The sequence below is a fragment of the Elephantulus edwardii genome, unplaced genomic scaffold (assembly GCF_000299155.1).
Source record: "Elephantulus edwardii isolate Elephantulus edwardi_28Jun2011 unplaced genomic scaffold, EleEdw1.0 scaffold00088, whole genome shotgun sequence".
Lineage (NCBI taxonomy): Eukaryota > Metazoa > Chordata > Mammalia > Macroscelidea > Macroscelididae > Elephantulus > Elephantulus edwardii.
In genome coordinates, this window is record NW_006399838.1 from 6,756,843 (window position 1) to 6,777,059 (window position 20,217).

General features: G+C 45.7%; 1 protein-coding gene across 2 annotated transcripts in view; it reads left to right on the forward strand.

Moving 5' to 3' along the window:
* TNIK (TRAF2 and NCK interacting kinase) overlaps positions 1–20,217 on the forward strand; it is a 533,511-nt gene that overhangs the window by 421,866 nt on the left and 91,428 nt on the right. For both annotated transcript variants that reach the window (XM_006890356.1, XM_006890357.1), the window contains exons 13-14: positions 12,959–13,069; positions 15,457–15,645. In XM_006890356.1, coding sequence (XP_006890418.1) covers positions 12,959–13,069; positions 15,457–15,645 — 300 coding nt within the window. The remainder of the gene's footprint in view (positions 1–12,958; positions 13,070–15,456; positions 15,646–20,217) is intronic.

Genomic DNA, 20,217 nt, shown 5'->3' on the forward strand with positions numbered 1-20,217 from the left:
TTTTGCTGACTGGAAACAGTAGGCATTTCTGGTGGCTTCTCTTTCAATAATTTCCCCCCTGACATTTCTGACACTGTATAATTATGATCTTGGCATTGCCACAACGTGGCTAAGTTTCATCTCCTACTAAAAACAAACAAGAAAGGGGGAAAACCCAAACAAACCCAACTTACTTGCTTAATCAAGCTGATTCTGATGCATGACGATCTTGTAGTGTCAGTAAAGAACTGCCTTCCATGGAGTGTTCAGTGGATGAAAAGGCCACCAGGCCTTTCCTCTGCGTACCCCTCGGTATACTCTAATCTCAAAACTTTTGATTAAGTAGCCGAACACCTCAGGCATTTTTACTGCCTAGGGATTCTCGCCTCTTCTTGTTGTTGATGTTGTTGTTGGATGCCCTGGAGTCAGCTACGACTCATAACAATCCTATGAACAAGCGATCTGAACCTAGCCCTGTCTTGTGCGACCCTTATGACCTGTGATACGCTCTAGCCTATTGTGGCAGCTACCACATCAATCTGTCTTGTTGAGAGTGTGTACGTCCTAATATTACCCATAAAAAGGTAGTGCTTTCTTGTCATGTCTAAAGCATAAGTTTCTGTCCAGGGTCAAAGCACCTTAGCAATGACTTTTCCAAGCCAGGCCGTGCTGGGTACCCTCTCGGATGCAGGGAGAGTGGCTCTGCAGTTTACCGCCTTTATGACTTGGGATAAGATGTAAGGTGTCTCTACACCTCAAAGTCACCTTTTAAAAAAATAGAGTAAAAATGGTGTCGAAGGTTAGATTAGTTTATAAATATATACGTAAAAATCACAGAGTGGTTCCCGAGACCAAGTCCACACTTGAGCGAGTTTAAGAAGAGACCTGCTGGTGAAGGGGCGGAAGGAAATCAGAGTTTACTGTTTTCTGCCTCATTGCTCTCCTGAGTCATCGCTCTCCAGGGTGAGGGCTGGCTCTTGAGAGCAGCTCGCTCAGGTGACAGAAAGAGGGGAGACAGATCAGCGTGACTTTTCACCAGTGCTGGAGTCCCACCCCCCAGACCACACTCCCAGGGCCCCAAGCAGGCGGAAGGTTCCCCCTTCCCAGGGCCTGGAGTGCTCACTCAGTGGCTCTGCTGAGACATGGCCTTTAACTCAATCATTAGCTGGAGGCATCTGACTGTGTCCCACGGGTGGGAAACAGAGTGGCACCTTGTCCCTGAATGTCGTCAGCGTCACCCTGAAGGCTGCCTGCTTCTTAGCCAGGCCTCCACTCTTCACTTCAGTAACTGGAGAGAAATTATAAAACAGGTGGAGGCCAAGGCAGCCAGCCAATGTTGATTATCTAGGGAGGGGCCTGCCGTGGCCTTTAACAATATCTGTGACCACGTGCGTGGATCAGCATCAGAGAGCTGGACAATGACTAGCGATGATAGAAGGAGAATTGATGCCTTTGAGCTGTGGTGCTGGAGAAGAGTGTTGAATATCCTATGGACTGCTAGGAGAACAAACATGTCTATCCTGGAGAGGGTGAGACCAGGCTGCTCCTTGGAGGCAAGGATTCTGAAGCAACATCTCACATACTTTGGACATGTTGCAAGGAGGGACCAGTCCTTGAAGAGGGACGTCATGCTTGGGAGGGTGGAGGGACAGCGCAGGAGAGGAAGACCCTTAATGAGATGGATTGGTTCAGTGACTGAGGTAATGGGGGTAGATGTGTCAGAGACAATAAGATTGGCACAGGATAGAGGAAGGTTTAGATCTATTGTACAGGGTGTCGCTATGAGTTGCAGGCGACTCGATGGCACATAACAACAGCTACAACTACAGGGAGCACTGCAATCCTGAAGGTTCTCGGTTCGAATCCACTAGCTGCTCCATGGGAGAAGAATTCCCATGTGATTAACTGCCTCTGAAAAGCCACTAGAGGGTCAGCTGTGGATCACTTTGAACTCCACAGCACACAACACAATACACACATAGTGAGAATTAAGTGAGTTATAATGAGTAAAGGTTAGGAGCAGGGTCTGCCGTCAAGGTAGGGACTCCCTAGATGTCCTCTATTATTAATGATTGTCAATCTGTTTTGTTATTGATAATGCATTGCTGTGTTGTGGAGTCACACATCCCAAGCAACTTCCTCTTCACTCTTTTATTCTTCCTATTTTAACGTGTGGAGTCTCCTTTTTAGTGTCAAGAAATCATATCCTTGCCAGGTAGCATTTGCTTTGCAGTGGTCTTTTCAAACTGAAATATTAACACCTGTTAAAATTGGCAAAAGAATGTCCAAAAGCCGGCCCACCACCTGTCACGAGGATGACTAAGGCCGCTGGAAAACTTATCCAGGCCGGTTGCATTTCAAAGGAGGCAGGACTTCTGGTGTGTGGCCGATTCAGAAGATCACTTTGGACGCTCAATTTGCAGCTCTTTGGACGCTCAGTTTGCAGCTCTTTGGACAGAGAGCCCTGCGTTCAAGGGGTTGAAGATGCTGACAGAGGCGCCTCGAGGTGATTGTACACCCGTTGTGCCGCGGTTCTCTGGAGCCTGAGTCAGTTGTCCCATGCTCCCACGCTGTCTCCTCTTACCTCTTAAAGTGTGTCCCCCAGGATGGTAAGCAAGGGGACTCCTCCATGGACACTCGCCGTCATGTTTTTCACTTCCCCATCTGGACTGCTAAGATTATCTGCTTTGTGATGTGGCATATCCCTGCTTGCACGCTAGGATGAAGCGTTCACATCCTCCTCACTGAAGGCTTGGGTTGGGGTGGCTTATGCAAGGCCATGCAGCATTTGTTTATTCGTGGGACGAGTACTTGTTGACCACCTGCTGGGTGACGTGCAGCGTTCACACGAGTCACTTACAGGACCAGAAAGTGGATCATTTCACTATTTGTAAACCAGTCTTCTTTGCCTTGTGCCTTGTCTCTCCAGGCTCCCCTTCCCTCTACTCTGTGATATGACACAGTGAAGCTATTGGTTAATCATTTTTGGTTCATATAGTGCAGGAGTGGCATCCACTTCCAAAACAACATGCCTCCAGAAACTCTATGAACTTTGATAGCTGTCGATGGTTGTAGAGGGACTTCAGGCCTTTTGTTCACAGGGTCGCTAGGAGTCATGCTTGACTCAAAGGCAATCAACAACAACCTAGTGAGATACGTCATTTATGCATAAGAAAGACCTCATCATGAAATCTTGCACATAACCTTGTCACTAGCCTTATTTCCCACTAAATCTACCAGAATGTAACAAAAAAAAAGCAACCCAGTGAAACAAAGATTCAGATACAGTCTGTACATTTGGAAGTAGAAAGAGTAGCATCAGCATTTTCCATCTGTCATCTCCTGAGGATGTTAATGAAAGTACTGATGGTGACAGGATAGAGACACAAGCCAGCCACTTTTCACCAGGTCTGTACCGTCTGCTGTACTTCCCTCTAGGTCTCTAACTGATACAGTAGCCACAGAGGTCCTAGGATCTGGGGGGTGTTGGAGCAGAGAGGGGAAGGAGCAGAGAATCTGACCAGCTTGAGTTTCAGGCGCTCTGTGACTTGGAACAATCCATCTAACTTAGCCAAGCTTCCATTTACTTATATGTAAAAGAGCCAAAAATTATTATTAAAGTGTTTAGTCACACTGGGATTGAATGAGCTGAAGCATGGAAATCACCTCGTCCATTGAGCAGCTGACACTCAGAGAGAATGCCAAATATCCCTCATCTTCATTCCTTGACTTTGCCCTAATGCATCATGTGACTGTTGACAAAGCATTAAGCTTCCTGACAGTCTGTCCCACTTATCTCACGGGACTTTAGTGAGGTTCTAATGAGAAAGAGGGGATAAATAGTGTCTCCTGCATTGAAACAGATGAGGGAGAAAACTGTTGAAAAGCAATATATGATTAGATATTATTGTCATGACAGTAGTCCAGGATGAAGGCTGCAGAGTGGAGTGGACTTGGGGAGAGGGATTGTATAACAAGGAAAGACATTTTACTTTTCAAAACTAAAAGGGAATTGAGGGGAGGGGCGGGCACAGAGAAAAGTGCAACATTGAATGAATGGAAATCCAAAGTCTCTGTAAACTTTCATTAAAATGAATATAAAGTAAAATTTAAAAAAAAAATCCCTCGCAAGGGAAAAAGTACCACAAAGGTTACAATCATGTAGCCTTGAAAAAAATAATAAAAATATTCCATGTTCTTAGAACGCTGAGTGAGCTGCTCTCAGTAATTTGTGTTTTCATTCATGTGAGGGTTTTTCATATTTGAAAGTCAGTTGGACTGAATTTCCCTTTAGGTTCCAACTGGTTCTCTGTGTGTTACCGTAGCTCTCCCTAACCAGCTGTCTCCTGAGAGGACATGGCTGGATCCGAGAAAGTGCATTCCCATTGCTGAGAAAACAGCTCTTACCCACATGCCCAAGTGGCACAAACAGGTGCGGTATAACCAGGAAACCAAATCCTAAATCTTCAGCGTTTCATTTGTCTCCACTTGGACTTTCCCAAGGGCAACTCTGAGGTAGAAGGGCCAAGATTTGATACTTTCCTTTATTTCTAAAAGAGAACATAGGGGGGTTTGCTAAGATTAATACAGCCTCTAAAAACAAAATAGATGAGGGGATAAAGTAGAAAGTAATATTAAAAAAGAAGACAAGAAAGGTGGGGTAAGGTCTGTTCCCAAAACCTCGCATACAGAGTCCTGTGGAGATGGCAGAGGTGGGCCTCAGGGCTGACCCCGAGGGTCCTGGTGGTGACTAAAGAGGCAAGCTGAAAGGCTGGAGATTTTGAATTATCGTTACACTAATAGTAAACCAGTTACTCAGGTGAGCGTTTTGCAACATCCTTTAGACCCATTCATATGAGTAGCAGAAGTTGAGTACTTAGAAGCAGTGTTTCTAACCGAGAAAGTGGTTCGCCTTCTTCACTGAGAACATCTTAGAACGCAATTTCATGGCAGAATGGGAGAGCTTGGCTCATCCGGGCTGTTTCCACAGGAGCCAGGGCTTCCCGGGGTGGGTGCCCGGCTCTGACACTGCTCGGTCTCGGTGGTTCTAAAAAATAATTTGAAGAACTAAATGAAAGATACTTGCTGGAGCCTTTCAGATGCCTGGTATTTCCTCCAACTGGGCCTTTAATAAGAACCACCTATCTAAGGACGGCGCAGGAGGGGAAGACCCTCTATGAGGTGGATTGATTCAGTGACTGGGGTAATCGGGATGGGTGTGTCAGAGGCAATGCGGTTGGCACAGGATAGAGCAGGGTTTAGGGCTGTTGTACATAGGGTCACTATGAGTCACAAACGACTCGACAGCACATAACAACAACAACATCAAAGAACGAGGCTGTTTTCTCTGGCAAGAATTTTAAGAGCAAAAATTCTCCAGTAACAATTTGATAAATGCTACCCCCCCCCATTAACAGTTCCTCATTAAAGCCAAATTCATTCCTATCCCTCAGTGTACAGCCATGCAGGCATCAACAGGAGGTGACCCAAAGGGATACCCTTTGTTGTTGTTGTTTTTAGATGCTGTTGAGTCATCTACGATTCATAAGGACCTTGTGAACGACAGATCTGAATCTTCCCCTATCCTGTGCTGTTCTGATTTCTGGTATTCTTGATCCATTGTTACAGTCCCTTGTGTCCAGACCATTTCATGCAGGGTCTTCCTTTCTTTCTCTGACTCTCTCAGCATAAAGTCTTTTCCCAAGAGCTCGCGCTTTCTGACAACGTACCCAGAGTATGTGAGACAAAGTTTTACCACTCCAGGTGGTATTCATTGAAGACAGCTCTGTTTGTTCTTTTGGCCATCTTTGAGAGATTCAGTCCTCTATACCAACACCCTGGGAAAAGATCAATGATTTATTTTAAAAGTAACCAAAATGTCCATCAGAAAAACCGATAGGCAAAATATATCTGTATGGTGGAGTACTACTGAGTCATAAAGAAAAATGAAGTCCTGGCATGTGGATAAGCCTTGAAAATGTTGTGCTGAGTGAAATAAGTCAGGAACAAAGGGACAGATATGACATAATCCCACTTATACAGAACAGGCAAATTTTTTTTTGTTTGTTTGTTTATTTTTGGGGGGTTTTTTTAATAATTTTTATTTATTTATTTATTTATTTTACAGAGGTTTTGGATTTCCATTCATTCATTGCCGCAATTTTCTCCCTTCCCGCCCCTCCCCATCAGCTCACTTCCCCCTCCGAAGAGAGAAAAAAGAAAAAAGAAAAAAATTCCTTCATTAGTATACAATTCCCACGTCCCTTCCCCCCACCCCCCACCCCGAGTACACTTCTCTATGCAACCTTAATTCTGGATTCCTGTGCTAACCATAATACTCAATCATATATCACTTCTAATCTGTTCTTTCCCTCATCTGTTTCAATACAATATATATAATTTATCCAGTTTTTTCTGTCATACCCCCACCCTGATGACAGACCCATTCTACAACAGTGGCATCATGCAGTATTTGTCCCTTTGTGACTGAAATATTTCACTCAGCATAATGTCCTCCAGGGTCACCCACTTTGAATAATATTGCATGAGTTCCTTGTTTTTCAATGCTGCATAGTATTCCATTGTGTGGATATACCACAGCTTCTCTATCCATTCGTTTGTTGATGGGCCCTTAGGCTGCTTCCAACTCTTTGCTATTGTAAACAAAGCTGCAATAAACATGGGTGTGCATATATCTGCTTGGATGGCAGACATGGTCTCTCTAGGGTATATTCCCAGTAATGGGATTGCTGGTAAAATGGTATCTCTATTTGCAACTTTTTGAGAAAGTGCCACACCGCCTTCCACAATGGTTGCACCATCTTACATTCCCACCAACAGTGAATAAGAGTTCCAGTTTCTCCACATCCTCGCCAGCATTTGTTGCTGGCTGTTCTGTTATATTTTGCTATTCTTACTGGGGTGAGATGATATCTCATGGTTGTTTTGAAGAACAGGCAAATGTTTATGGAGTAATGCTCACAAGTAGTTGTCAGAGAGTGACAGGAGAGGGGAGGAGGAAGAGGAGGAGCGGTTCCTTAGAGGAACGTCGAGCTTCTGTTAGTGGTGGTCAAATATGTGGAAGCACCAAGTGCTGATGGTGACACACGATGACCATAATCCATATCACTGAGGTGCACACAGCCACACATTGCTTGTTGTTGTTGTTAGGTGCTGTTGAGTCAGTAGCAACAGTATGCACAACAGCCCTAAACTCTGCTCTGTCCTGTGCCAATCTCGCTGTCTCTGACACCCCCACTCCCATTACCACAGTGATGGAATCGGTCCACCTCATAGAGGGTCTTCCTCTCCTTCACCACCCCTTCACCTTCAAAAGCATGATGTCCCTCTCCAAGGACTGATCCTTCCTTGCAGCATGTCCAAAGCATGTCAGATGAAGCTTCAGGATCCTTGCCTCCAAGGAGCATCCTGGTTTCACCGTCTCTAGGGTGAACCTGTTCCTTTTCCTAGCAGTCCATGGTATGTTCAATACTCTTCTCCAACACCTCAGCTCAAAGGCATTAATTCTCCTTTTATCCTCCCTAGTCATTACTCGGCTCTTAAAAGTGATTTCCCCCTTTTATTCCCAATTGTAATTATATATATACACACACACACACACACACACACAAACACATATATACACTCACAAGTGTGTGTGTGTGTATTTGCTGCCTTTAAAAATATGTTCTTCAGTACTTACTGCTTAAGGCAGGAAATATTTATATATATAATCACAATTGGGTATAGAAGGGAAAAAATCATGTTTCTCAAACATCAACAGACAAGAGTGAGAGAGAAGAAAGAAAATCCCCATGGTGCACTGTGTCCAAGAAGACCACGACACTGTTAGCCTCCAAGACTTCTCGAGTGCTCTCGGGCACTGTCCCCAACGCGTAAGACACTTACACAGATCTACCCTCATTTTCACTGATAACTCTTACTGGCAGTGCTCTCCAAAGAGCTGGGTGAAAATATGTGTGTAGGCAACTCAGAACAGAGGAAGCATCTGCGGGGAGTTTGAGAGTAGCTCGTTAAAGCTAGCTTGTTTTGAGACAGCAGGACCACTATTACTGTTATGCATAATTTGAATAAATTTTACAAATACTGTTTGATTCTGCCCTTCCCCACTCGTTCTGTCTTATGTTCTTACTCCCTTATTTTTTTTTTCTGCCTTTCTGGAAGATGGCAAATAGATCCTGTGCCATTGTCAGGAACTCTGGCTGACTCTTGGTTTAACATGTTGTCAAAGCTATGCTTGTGCTCAGCACAGAGGAACATCCTCTCGGGTCCATCCGGGCTGTCTTCAGAAGGACAAAGGGTTGGACTGAAGCACTGGAAGACCCTCTTTCTTTCTTAGCTTCTCAAGCTGTTGTACTCAGTGCAGCAGTTCTCGATAGTACAGGCTCTGTGTGGGAACCAAGTGGGGCATGAGTTCCACCCGCAAAGATTCCAGAGTAGATGGGATGTGCTCTGAGAGCTAAAATCCACGGTCTGGTTGCTGCCCAGTTGATCTTTGATCGTGGAGACCCCAGTGTATCATGGTAGAACTGTGCTCCTGGGGTACCCTGTGACTGACTTCACAGAAGTAGGTTGCCTGGCCTTTCTTCTGAGGCACCTCAGGTTAGACTTGGATTGTCAACCTTTCAGCTTACCAGCCAGGTGTTTAACCCTCTGCATGGGCTGACAGACCCCGAACCCAGCCCACCACCACCAAGTTGGTTCCAGTTCAGGGCAGCCCTTCATTGGGTTTCTGAGGTTGTAAATCTTGACAGGAGGAGATGGGGCCTTTTATTTTCAGGGAGCAGCTGGTGAATTTGTACCCTTGACCTTTCGGTTCTCAGCCCTATACATCAGGCACCGCACCACTCTTGCACAAGGTTCAGTGCGCTAAGTGTATCTTTTTTAAAAATAAAAATCTTGTGTTATCTTAGGTAAGAACAATCCAGAAGTGGCCCTTTTTGTGTTTGATGTTACTGTTTGTTTGATGTTACTATTCACACCTTCCCTTATGGGCCTAGTGCAGTCTTGAGAACAGGGTTGCTGTATGTTAAAGGTCTGACAGTAGCTCATAACCTCGTCTGTCTGAGGCTGGCTATGCTGTGCAGGTTTTAATTGGTGTACCATGTTTGATTTATCCCTCATCAGATTTGACGTTTTCCTGATAAGTGGAACTGTAGCATTAACTTATTAAAATACATTTTAAGACTTTTATTTTTTTTGTGGGTTTTTTCTTTTCTTTTTCTTTTTTGAAGGGTAAGAGAGCTGAGGATAATTCTGTTTTAAAAGAGGACTTCTTTGTTCTCCACCCCCCACCCCATCCATGAAGAGGGAATATTTTTCTATTTGTTTAGTTCTCTTATTGTGTCTCACAGAAATGTTCTGTAGTTTTCTTTGTATAGATTATGTTCTATAGGGGTGATTTTACTGTCATTTGCCCTTGATTAAAGGAAGAAAGAAAAAGCTGTAAGTACTAGTAGGAGGGACTCTACCCCCCCAAGCACTGAAGGATTGATTCTGTGTTATCTTTTTTTGCTCTAAGATTCTAACTTCAGTTCAGCCAGCCCTTACCTGCCCCTGCCAAGCCAGGCCCCGCTTGAGGGGCAGGCGTACAGCGTGGATCAGGCCCAGGCCTTGTTCTCATCTCAGCAAGCACTTCTACAGCCGCCGTCATCAGAGGCGTTTTGGAGGGAGCCAGGCTTTCCATGACGGGTTCTGCTGTGTCTCCTCAAACAGCCCGTGCCCGGGAGGAGGGAGAACAAACATTTTTCTGGGAAAGGCATTTAACATGGAGGCACGGCAGCTGGAAGTCGGCGGGGTGCCCCCGCAAGGTTGGGGAAGTGATTTTTTTTTTTAGCTCACCATGGGAACCCCAGCCTGACAGATGCTACCAGGCTTTAGTGGCAGCTGATCCAAGTGAGCCCATTATTAATTAGGAGTCACTTTTGAGTGCCTTTCTCAGAAACTCTGGAGTACTTGGGAAGCGCAGGCCCTCCCCAGCTACAATCAATGCTGTGCACACCTCACACAGGCACCAGAGTGCCCTGTAATTATAAAACAGTATCAATTCCTGGTAAAGGGGTTGGACATGTACAAATCTTTCACACAAAAACCAACTACATCTTCAGAAGACTTGATTTTTCTCCCCTCCTCAAAGAGACCAATAGAGTGAAAGAACTTGAAATGTTAGCTAAATTAGGGCTCTTTCCTGCCAGGAGCAGATCTGTACACATAATTATTTTATTCTCTGCACTGGCACTGATTTATAGGGTTGAGTGTTAGAAATGGCTCTGTTTTGAGTTTGTAGTCCAAATTATTCAGTTGGTTCCTAGGCTGATGTTTTCTACTCATGTCTTCCCTTATGATTTTTCTGCAAAACAAACAATCACATGTGTAGAAACTTGATTTGTCCCTAGACGCCTCCTCCCCTGCTCCCCCATCCCTATACCTGCTTTTCCTTCTTCACCACACCGTCCAGCAGACACCTGAGCAGACACTCTAAGGGCCTCCCAGCACACAGTCTCAAGTCACCAAGTGCTGCCTATATGCACATTTCTAATTTCTGCCTCGCTCTGTTGGAAGATGATGTCTCCGCAATATCTAGTCTTTTCTTGCCTTTCGCTGCATCTCCATCCCCAGTTGAGATCGTGAACACAGGCTCTGACTGCCTTTGCCTATCTCACTGGTTCTTTCTCCTGCCAGGCCTATGTCTGTACACTGACCTCTCACTGCTTTTCAGCTTCTAGTCTTGCTCCTTCCCTCGACTTTGGAGGCCTTTTGAAATTGCAAGTATGATCATATCATTGGACTGTGTAAAGCCCATCACTAGCTTCGCTTTGGGGAACACTGGTGGCCTAGTGGCAAGAAGCTGTGCTGCAATTCCAAAGGCACACAGTTTGAATCCACCGGCTACTCTGTGGGAGAAGGATGAGCAGTCTCCTCCCATACGATTAACTACCATGCTAAACCCTCAGGAGGGTCAGCGAGGGGTCGGTTCCGACTCTACAGAACACAACAGCTTCCCTTTGCCTGCAGTTTATGAAGGACAAATAATGACTTAACTGGAAATGATAGACTTTGAATCTCAATAGATGTAGCTTGTCTCTAAACCTCAGAGGCTTTTGGAAGACAGTATGCACGAAGATGGATGACAGTGGTAGCTGCATCAGAAAGGTCTCCCGATGACCTTCTTAGGTGTTTGAATATTTGTGGTTGGTTTCAGGTGGGGTCCTGACAGAGAACTTTTATCCTAGAGAGCTCTTTCCCCTGGTCATGGAGTTAGCGGTTCAGTGTGAAACAGTCATAATTCATTATATTCCAGTACCTCCACTTTCCCCAGTCAGGTCATGAAATACTGAAAATGTGAACTAAGTAACCTCATGAGGGGTCCATGCTGAACCTCCTGTGTGAGGAAGAAGAAGCCTCAGTGCCTCTACCAGACTCTGCCTTGGAAACTCCTACAGTTCTTTTCAGAAAGGATGTCAGTGGCATCTTGTGTGGGAAGGCGTGTAGTAATGCGTGACTGTCCTACAAATGGACCGTGATTACCATCACAGATCTCTCATGCTATGTGTTGGTCATGCCTCTTAGTCATTGGAACAACCAGAGGAAGCTCACACGAGAAATAGCCATCGCTCCAAATGCCCCAAGGAAGGGAGTGCTGGCCCTCGTTAAATGCCGGGTAGTTCTGTAATCACTGAGCCTCGTTCTAAGTTCTACTCCAAAGATACTTTTCTGAGAGTATAACGAAGGGCTGGGGAAAATATCTGATCATTCTGTCATTTCTGTGGCCTCTTCAACTCTCAACATGATTGAAGCCAGACTCTGCAATCACATGACCTGGCTTTGAAATGAAGCTCCTTGCACATGTGACCATGAACAATTGCATAATTTCTCTGTTACATCCGTTTTTACATACAAAATTGGAGTAAGGATAGCATCCACCTCAGAAGAATGTTGTGAACATTGAATATGATAAAATGTAGAAGGTTCTCACCATCCTGCTGGGGGCCTGGTAGTTACTCCCGAGTGTGAGGTGATGATGATGGGGCCTGAGCAGAAAGGTGTTATTCAAGGGGAAAGTTGAACACGGCAAAAGGAATATTCCTGAAAATCCAGAGAGGCAGCCAAGTGAGGTAGGAGGTGAAGTCGATAAACCCTGTTGTGTCCTCTGCTGTTCTCTGTGGCCTGGCCTGTACTTCCCGTCTCTGCTCTTCGATTTCATTGTCTATGGAAATTTTGGCCATACTTATTATGCAAAGGGATGAATGGCTTTAATGCAAGTATGATCATGTCATTGGACTGTATAAAGCCCACCACTAGCTTCTCTTTGGGGAGCACTGGTGGCCTTGTGGCAAGAAACTGCACTGCATTTTCAGAGGCACACGGTTTGAATCCACCAGCTGCTCTGTGGGAGAAGAATGGGCAGTCTCTTCCCGTTCGATTAACTGTGACTGTGCTTTAAAATCTGAATAATGTCATGAGCAAGGACACTTGTGTAATGTATAATGATTTAATAAGGAGCCTATTAGACCTTAGCCAGCTCAGGTGGCCTGGTATTAAGAAGCTGTGCTTCCAACCCAAAGCCGCTGGGTTCGAATCCATCCGCTGCTCTGCTAGAAAGACGAGGAAGCTCTTCCTGTGCGATTTACAGCCTCTGAGAACCTGGGGGATGGTCAACTATGAGTCCGCTCCAACTCAGGGCGCATGACAAGAACGTCATCCGGTTGTCCTGTCCTGGCATTGAAAACCTCACTGGCCATCAAAGAGCGTGCTTTACAGAAAGTTCTAGGTCTATGCGAAACCTAGTCTGCGTCTGTGATCCGTGCCAGCGCTTGCTTCACCCACTCGCCCTGTAACGCGTGGCCCAGGAGGTGGACGGAGGGAGCAGCGCATCTCAGCACCTGGCCCTTAGGTGCAGCGCCCCCGATGAGTTCGACACCTGTTTCCCTCACCGATGTCTTTTTTTTGTTCCCTTTAGCAACAGAGGCGTGAGAAGGAGCTGAGGAAGCAGCAGGAGAGGGAGCAGCGGCGGCACTACGAGGAGCAGATGCGCCGGGAGGAGGAGCGCAGGCGCGCGGAGCATGAGCAGGTGGGGCGCGCGGGACAGGGCGCTGCTGGCGGCGCTGAGCGGGTGCGGGCAGGTCTATGACCCTGCAGACCTCACCAGGGTGCGGGCAGGTCCAGGGCCCCGATGGCAGCGCAGAGCGGGTGCGGGCAGGTCTATGACCCTGCAGACCTCGCCAGGGTGCGGGCAGGTCCAGGGCCCCGATGGCAGCGCAGAGCGGGTGCGGGCAGGTCCACGACCCTGAAGTCCTCACCAGGGTGCGGGCAGGTCCAGGGCCCCGATGGCAGCGCAGAGCGGGTGCGGGCACAGAACTGGTGTGGGCAGGACCAGGGCCCTGCTGATGGTACGTAGCATAAGCAGGTAGGGCGCGCGGGACAGGGCGCTGCTGATGGCGCAGAGCGGGTGCGGGCAGGTCTGTGACCCTGCAGGCCTCGCCAGCGTGTGGGTAGGTCCAGGGCCCTGCTGACAGCGCGGAACGGCTCCTGTATCAGGCCTCCCCAGGGTGCGGGTCCCCTTCTCTTGCACCTGCTCTGATCAGCAGGCTTTGACTCCCTCAAGCAGCAACTCTTCTCACCTGTTCAAGCAGTCAAATGCACACAGCCTTGGTAATGCCCACTTGTTCCACCTCATTCCCTACCCAGGCCAAAGTGGCTGACACACGGGGCTCTTCTGGTTCTCCCAGCCCAGTGCGTCTGCTTTGAAGGCAGCACTGAAACGTGAGAGCTAGCCAAGTGCTTCTCTTTCATTGCCGTGGAAGAGCTTTTCTACTCGTGCAATCTGTGGCCTCTACCCCCTGAGCCCTTGATGTAGACCCATCTCTTGTTCCCTGTTAGAAGCCCAATTCTGGCAGCAGAGAGGAAGTCTGCAGGAGGGTGCAGTTACAGAGATGACACACGATGGTATTCAACAATTGTTTAATCCCTGCTGCCTGCACAGCCTCTGAGCGGTATAGCATTGTTCATTCCAGGTAGCCCACAAAGAGGAGAACCCTAATGAAAAGCTTTTAACATGTACCTGGGCTCATGAAAATCAAGTAGAACACTCGGAGCCACCGATCTGGTGGTCCGTGGTGGGGAGAGGGCTTGTGCTTTTGATTGCGTTGACATGCTTTGGCTCTGGTGTGGCATTCTTTGGTGAGAGGGTATGTGGGTATTTTCCCCCCTTCTTCCTTCTGCACCTTCCTTGACGTTCTCGTCCCCTTGGAAATTACTGGTTCTCTTTCTCTCTCTGTGTTCCTCTGATCTCTCTGCTGCTCACCTCTCCAGGAGTACATCAGGCGACAGTTAGAGGAGGAGCAGAGGCAGTTAGAGATCTTGCAACAACAGCTACTGCATGAACAAGCTCTACTTCTGGTAATGGGAAAGCCAAGTGCCAGCTCCTTGCCCGGTGTCCATCCTGTCTGTGTGCCTGTCTGTCTGTCTGTCCACCTGTGTCCTCCTTCCAAAAGCAGAGATCCTTTAAGCTTCACGAGCCTTCCAAATCCCATAGAAATGGAATACATGTCCTGACCCAGTTTGCTAAACCCCAATACGTTTAATGTGCCCATTATATATTCTTTATTAACTCCATCTATTTCTGCAACTTTAGCATGAATCCAGCCTTATTAAAAAGTTCAGACGGCTTCCAAGGCCCACTGTGTTTATTGCAGAGGAATCTGTAAGGCCATTTACAATGTGCTGGAATACAATCACAGCAAAATGGCCTTCTTCCATAAAAACCCACTCAGTGTTACGGTCATATTTCATTTGCAGACTATTAGTTTTACCCTCATGATGGGAACATTTTGTGTTCCCTGCTCATGGAGCCTCTACTCAAAGTACTTTTTTATTATAATTGCACTATTCTCTAAATGGACTTCTTTGTGTTGTTTTTTCCCCCACTGTATAAAATGCAATGTTCCTCTAAATTTTTTTTTGTTCTAAGCATATATAGAAGCTTGTTAATGGTTTTTGTTGGTCTTAAGTTTATAAAACAAAAGATGACTTAGGCAATATCTTCACCCATTTATTGAGTTTTGTAATTAGTTGTATGTGTTTCAGTGATTCAATTAGTAACTGAGTAAGCAGATAGCCCCTTACAGGGTTTGTGTCCTGACCACCAAATGTCCTCATTATTGCTACTTTCTTAGTTGCAATTCATTAAGGACAAGTCCGTTTCCCAAGTGGTACCGTTCTGTTGGGGATTCCATTAAAGTCATATGTTCTTATTAACTGCCCACTTTCTTGTGTTGAAGCCAAGCTGAGGCTAACCATGTATCTCTTGCACATCCTGACATCATCCTATTGTTATTAAGATCCTTTGTTATTTATCATCACTTTTTTTACACCCATGATGCTTAGCTATCCAGCCCAGTAGTTTTTTTAATATAATAATTTGGCCTTTTCTTTCCTCCTCTGCGCTGATCCTCTCAGGAATATAAGCGCAAGCAATTGGAAGAACAGAGGCAAGCAGAAAGACTGCAGAGACAGCTCAAACAAGAACGAGACTACCTGGTTTCCCTTCAGCATCAACGGCAGGAGCAGAGGCCTGTGGAGAAGAAGCCGCTGTACCATTACAAAGAGGGCATCAGTCCGAACGAGAAGCCAGCCTGGGCCAAGGAGGTATGGAAGGAAGTGTGGCCAGGCCACACTGGTCAGGCCCTGGGGGCTGTTAATTCATCTAGTTCAAGTGGACAGGTACACTCATGCTGCAAAGTTGGAAAACAGTGCATTGTTAAGACACAGTTTGCTTTGGAAGAAGCATAACTATTTTCCCTGAGAAGCAATTATTTCTGTAGAATATGATGAGACATCTCTTTCTATCAGTAGTTCTTGGGATACAGTAGCTTTTTGTAGGCAACATCAGAAAATAGAATAATAATTTTATTTCTAGGAGGTCAGATGTATTTGTGGTATGATGGTTTTTAGTGGTTTTCCTATGGGAATGTGTGATTTAGGCTCTGGAACTCCAGGTCGGTCATTCTTGCCTGTACCTAGGTCTCATTATTCACTGTTACCATCAACGTGGATTCCGTCCTGTCCTTCCACAGTGCTGACTCACACCGATGCTTATCATAAACACTTCTGGAATTGTAGGTTATTGGTATTTCTTTCACACGTGCTTCCTAAGTAAGAGTCCTTCATTTGCCCATCTGCCGAACTAAGAGAAGGTTCCCAGGATCTTAGCTCTGTGATTTGCTATTTTAAGCATCTAATTAAAAATTGGTTGCGTAGGAGGGGGAGAAAGATGATCGCCAAATAAGTAAAACAAACAGACAGAATGACTCAGCCGAGAACAAGGACCCTACGCAGGAGACACTGTCCTAGCTCGAGCAGGTCAGGCCCCACTTCTCCATCCATTATCACCCAACAGACCTTCATCTGTGGATATTGTCTTTCTTTTTTTTTTTCCCCTCAGCTTTACTAGTCATTTTTCAAGATGAGGTTTTCTTTTTTATGTAGGTTTGGTTTTTTGGGTTTTTTAAAATTTTTATTTTTATTAATTTTAATGACCATTTACAAAGATTTTGGATTTCCATTCATTCATTGTTACAGTTTTCTCCCTGCCCACCCCTCCCCCCAGTTTGCTCCTCTCTTCAAAAAGTAAAAGAAAAATTCCTTCATGGGTATACAATCCCCCCCCCCGCCCCGCCCCGCCCCAAGTACACTCAACTAAGCAACTTTCCTTCTTGATGTAGTTTTTTTATTCTCGCATTCTTAAGTAGAGCTACAGTCAACATGTCTAGGCTTCAGATCCTAATTTTATAAAATATATTTTTGTCGCTTTTACTTTTTTGTTCATTTTTTTCATAAGTAGGAAATGCTTGAAATGATGTTATCCTAATATGATGGCTGTATATGGGAGGTAGAATTTGCAGAGGTTTTTTTAAAAACTATATGTATTTATTGCTTAAATAACTTACAATGATGATAAACTATGAAAATAAATTAATATTATGTTAAAATTTTTTTTTTAAATGTCAATCCATAGAGAAAAATTTTTTACTTGTGGTGGAAGATGTATTTTACCGCTTCCCCCTCTAGGCTGTAAATATGACCCATCATTACTTAACCTGTAAACGCTGCCTCTCTCTCTTAGATCAGTAATTCAGTTTTGTGATCCTACTCCCAGGTCCAGCACCGATCCCTTAATAACCAGCCTGTCCTTCCAGCTAAGCAAAACCTCTCAGCTGTTAAACAGCACCTCATGGGCCTCCTGGCTGACAGAGATGTGCCACCCTCATCCACCACTCACCTGCTCCCTAACCCAGACGCCCAGCTCCTCACTGTGGCTGCCGTTCAGAAAGTCGAAAAACTAGCCTCAACTCAGCTAGTGTCGGGAGCACCTGCAGGAATGAGTGATTTCAGATCAAGACTCCTGTTTGAGCATCACTTCCCAAAGAAAAGTGGACCCGCTTGTCCAATTCGATTTGATCTTGAAGAACAGCTGAAGCCTCTGGAAGTTTCCAGAACCCTGATGAGATCTCCAAAGAGATCTCGCTCCCACGGAGGTAGTACAACACAAGGCTTGGGGTCTAAGATCACCTGTGTGTCCTCTCCAAACATTTCCAAGGTGACAAGCCCCTTATACTCCATTACTGAACTCAAGGAGGACCTTGGAGACTTCTTCGATCCTTGGGGCAGGAGGGCCGTGAAGTCACACAAGTTTGCAAGCACCTCAAGCCCTTTGAGAAGTACCGCATCACTCAGTGACCTCTCCTCGGTGCACAACCACCTGGCCTTCGGTGTCCCCAGCCCCAGGCGCGAGCTTAGGAGAAGGACTCCTCCAGAGCTCAATGGAAACCATCCTTCCTTGCAGGGCTCCCGGGAAGTCCTTCTTTCCCCTCCACATCTCCCTCCTCCACAAATGTACCAGACCCGGGGGGAGCGCTTAGAGCCGTTTCCACTCCCTTCCTTCAGCCTCTGCCCAGCACGCTCTGATGTGAATTTATCCTCTTTGACTTCACTGTTATCTAGTTACTATTTGTCGTCGTCACTTAATTTCCTAGCATGCCCTCTTTATTCAGAACTAGTTCACAGTTCCCAGGCTCTCAGAAGCAACGGCGTTCCTCGAGGCAAGTCTTTGCAGATGCCATCGAGGCAACATTCTAGACCAGGCTCCCCTAGGTCTCCTCACCAAGCTCCTGGCAGTAAGAGGCGCATAGCACTCGGGCGTGCAAACCACATGGCTGTGTCGTCAAGCACTCCCGATGTGAGGTTCCCCGGCCACCATAAGTTTGAGCCGTCTTGGGTGGGTGACACTTTCCCAAACCCCTGGTTTCCTGGCAGCTGGTGCTTTTTCTTTGGGCTTCGTGCACTTCTAGACAGGTGTGAGAACATTCTTCAGGGATTTCCTATTTAGTCCTGTTCTTCTGGGTGTGGTTAACATGATCTACCTTCCAACTAACCATCAGTCTGTTCATGAAGCTGTTCTCAGACCTTGGTGTGGGTGTCCGTATTTTAGGACAGAGACAAGGCATGAAGATGGTAAAATGAGTGACAGTACTAAATTAAGGATTGGAACAACTGCTGTACAAACAGGACCAAATCATTGTCTGTTTTGGTTTGAGTCGTCATTTCAAAACACCTGGTTTTGGAGGCTGGTAAAAACGGGAATAAAAATGAGTATGAGGATTCTAACTTCTTGAGATTTCAATGTTTCTCATGAACAGTATGTGACCTTTTCTTCTAAAGCATTGCTTATAGATTTCTTGTACCAAGGAGGTAGGTGGGAGTTCAGAGCAGTAAAAACTGTAATCTATGTTTTGAGACTTTGGATAGGAACCCAGTTTCTGGTTTATCAGCTGATGAAATGACCTGGTTTAAACTCTCTTGGAAAGAGAATGGACAGTGTTTGGTGGGGCTTCTCAATTAAAAGAAGCTTAGCAGCAGGAGTAGCATCCACTTCTGAAATAGCCTGCCTCTGGAAATGCTATGAACCTGGAGAAAGGATGAAAGTTAGACTAGTGTCCAGATATTTTGATCATAGGGTCGCTATGAGTCGCCTATGACTCGATGGCACTTAACAACAACAGCATCCTTTGCTGAAATATAACTAGGAAATATCCTCACCAGGGTGGTAGATAGTTATGCTCACACCACTTTCTCCTTTGATACACAGTTTGGACCTTCTTTTTCTTTTTCATTTTTAACCTCAAGTGCCATTGAAGAGGCCACCTTCTACCTGCTACCCATTCCAAGCTTTTCTGTAATCCTTTCCTTCATTTCTTTCCAGTTCAAGTCTGTGCCTTTTCCCCAGCCTGATTTCCTTTCTCTTTCAGTAATTTCCCAGCTACTTCTCTTTCCTTGATTCAAATAGACCATTTTTCAGCAGTAGTGTAATGTTGTTACACTACTTCATGCTTGGTACTTTTGTTTCTTCATTTTGCAAAACAGAAGTAATCACCTCATTTCTCATTACCTTTCTCATTAATTTGTTGGCTGCAGTAATAGCAAATGAAAATACTTAATCATTTCCAAGTTTTAATGAGCCCTTCCCTGCTTCCTCTTACTGAAAATGCTATCTGTCCTGAAAATCACATTGGATTTGATGTGCAGAATTCAGCCAAAGAAGAACGTTAACATCTGTATGTTAACTGGAGAGGGATATCGTCATTCCTTTCAAGTACCGTCAGGATTCACTAAAGGCGTTGCTCATACTTAGCTCTGTCTACTGGCCTAGTGATAAGGAGTTGTGCTGTCAACCCAAAGGCATGCAGTTCAAATCTCCCGATGACTCTGTGCGAGAAAAATGGGCAGTCTCCTTCTGTGTGAGGTACAGCCTCTGAAAACCCACCAGAGGGTAAACCAGAAGTCACTTCCAACTCAGTAGCACATAACGATAACAACAAATATGTCTGGATAGGGATGGAGTCAGATGTGTTCAGTGAAAAGAGAACTCTGATCTGCTAAACACAAAAACTTCACCGGAATTTAGAGCTCCCTTTTCTCACTGTTACTTTTGGATAGATGTTCTTTTCCTTCCTTCCTTTCTTCCTCCCTCTCTCCCTCCCTCCCTCCCTTCCTTCCTTCCTTCTTTCTTCCCTTCCTTCCTCTTCCCTTCTTTCCTTCCTTCCTTCCTTCCTTTCTTCCTTCCTTCCATCCTTCCTCCCTTCCTTCCTTCCTCTTTCCCTCTTTCCCTTTGTCTCCTTCCTTCCTACCCTTCCCTCCCTCCCTCCCTCCTTCCTTCCTTTC